The sequence below is a fragment of the Geospiza fortis genome, unplaced genomic scaffold, assembly GCF_000277835.1.
Source record: "Geospiza fortis unplaced genomic scaffold, GeoFor_1.0 scaffold109, whole genome shotgun sequence".
Classification (NCBI taxonomy): Eukaryota; Metazoa; Chordata; class Aves; order Passeriformes; family Thraupidae; genus Geospiza; species Geospiza fortis.
In genome coordinates, this window is record NW_005054694.1 from 173,442 (window position 1) to 173,948 (window position 507).

At 64.3% G+C, this 507-nt stretch overlaps 1 protein-coding gene across 1 annotated transcript in view; it reads left to right on the forward strand.

The window, feature by feature from the left end:
* TGFA (transforming growth factor alpha) overlaps window positions 1–306 on the forward strand; it is a gene marked incomplete at its 5' end in the record, with an annotated part of 5,298 nt that extends 4,992 nt beyond the window's left edge. Inside the window, one exon of the mRNA XM_031065170.1 lies at window positions 299–306. Coding sequence (XP_030921030.1) covers window positions 299–306 — 8 coding nt within the window. The remainder of the gene's footprint in view (window positions 1–298) is intronic.
* Between the last annotated feature and the right edge of the window lie 201 nt (window positions 307–507).

Sequence of the window (507 nt, forward strand, 5' to 3'; positions counted from 1 at the left end):
CCTGGGGACACCTGGGGACACCTGGGGACAGCTGGGAATGGGGACAGGGACCCCCGGGAATGGGGCACCCAGAGCCCCCCAACCTGTCAGCAGCACCCAGTGTGGGGAGGGGCCGCAGATGAACACCTGGCACAGGTGAGGGACAGGTGAGGGACACCTGGGGACACAGGGACAGGTGAGGGGACACGGGGGACACCTGGGACAGGTGAGGGACACCTGGGGACACAGGGACAGGTGAGGGGACACAGGGGACAGGTGACACCCCGGTGTGTAACCGCCGCCATTCCCGTCCCCACAGGTGTGTGACAGACCCGGGACCACCTGGGGACACCCTGGGGACACCTGGGAACCCCCCCAGCACCGTCCCCTCCCCCCTTCGGATCCTTTTTGGGGCCGTTTCCCCTTTTCCTGCCGTTTCCCCGGGTTCTCCCTCGACTTTTGGGTCGTTTTCCCGGGATTTTTTCAAACCCAAATATTTGGGATTTTTGACCCAAAACCCCCCGCCAG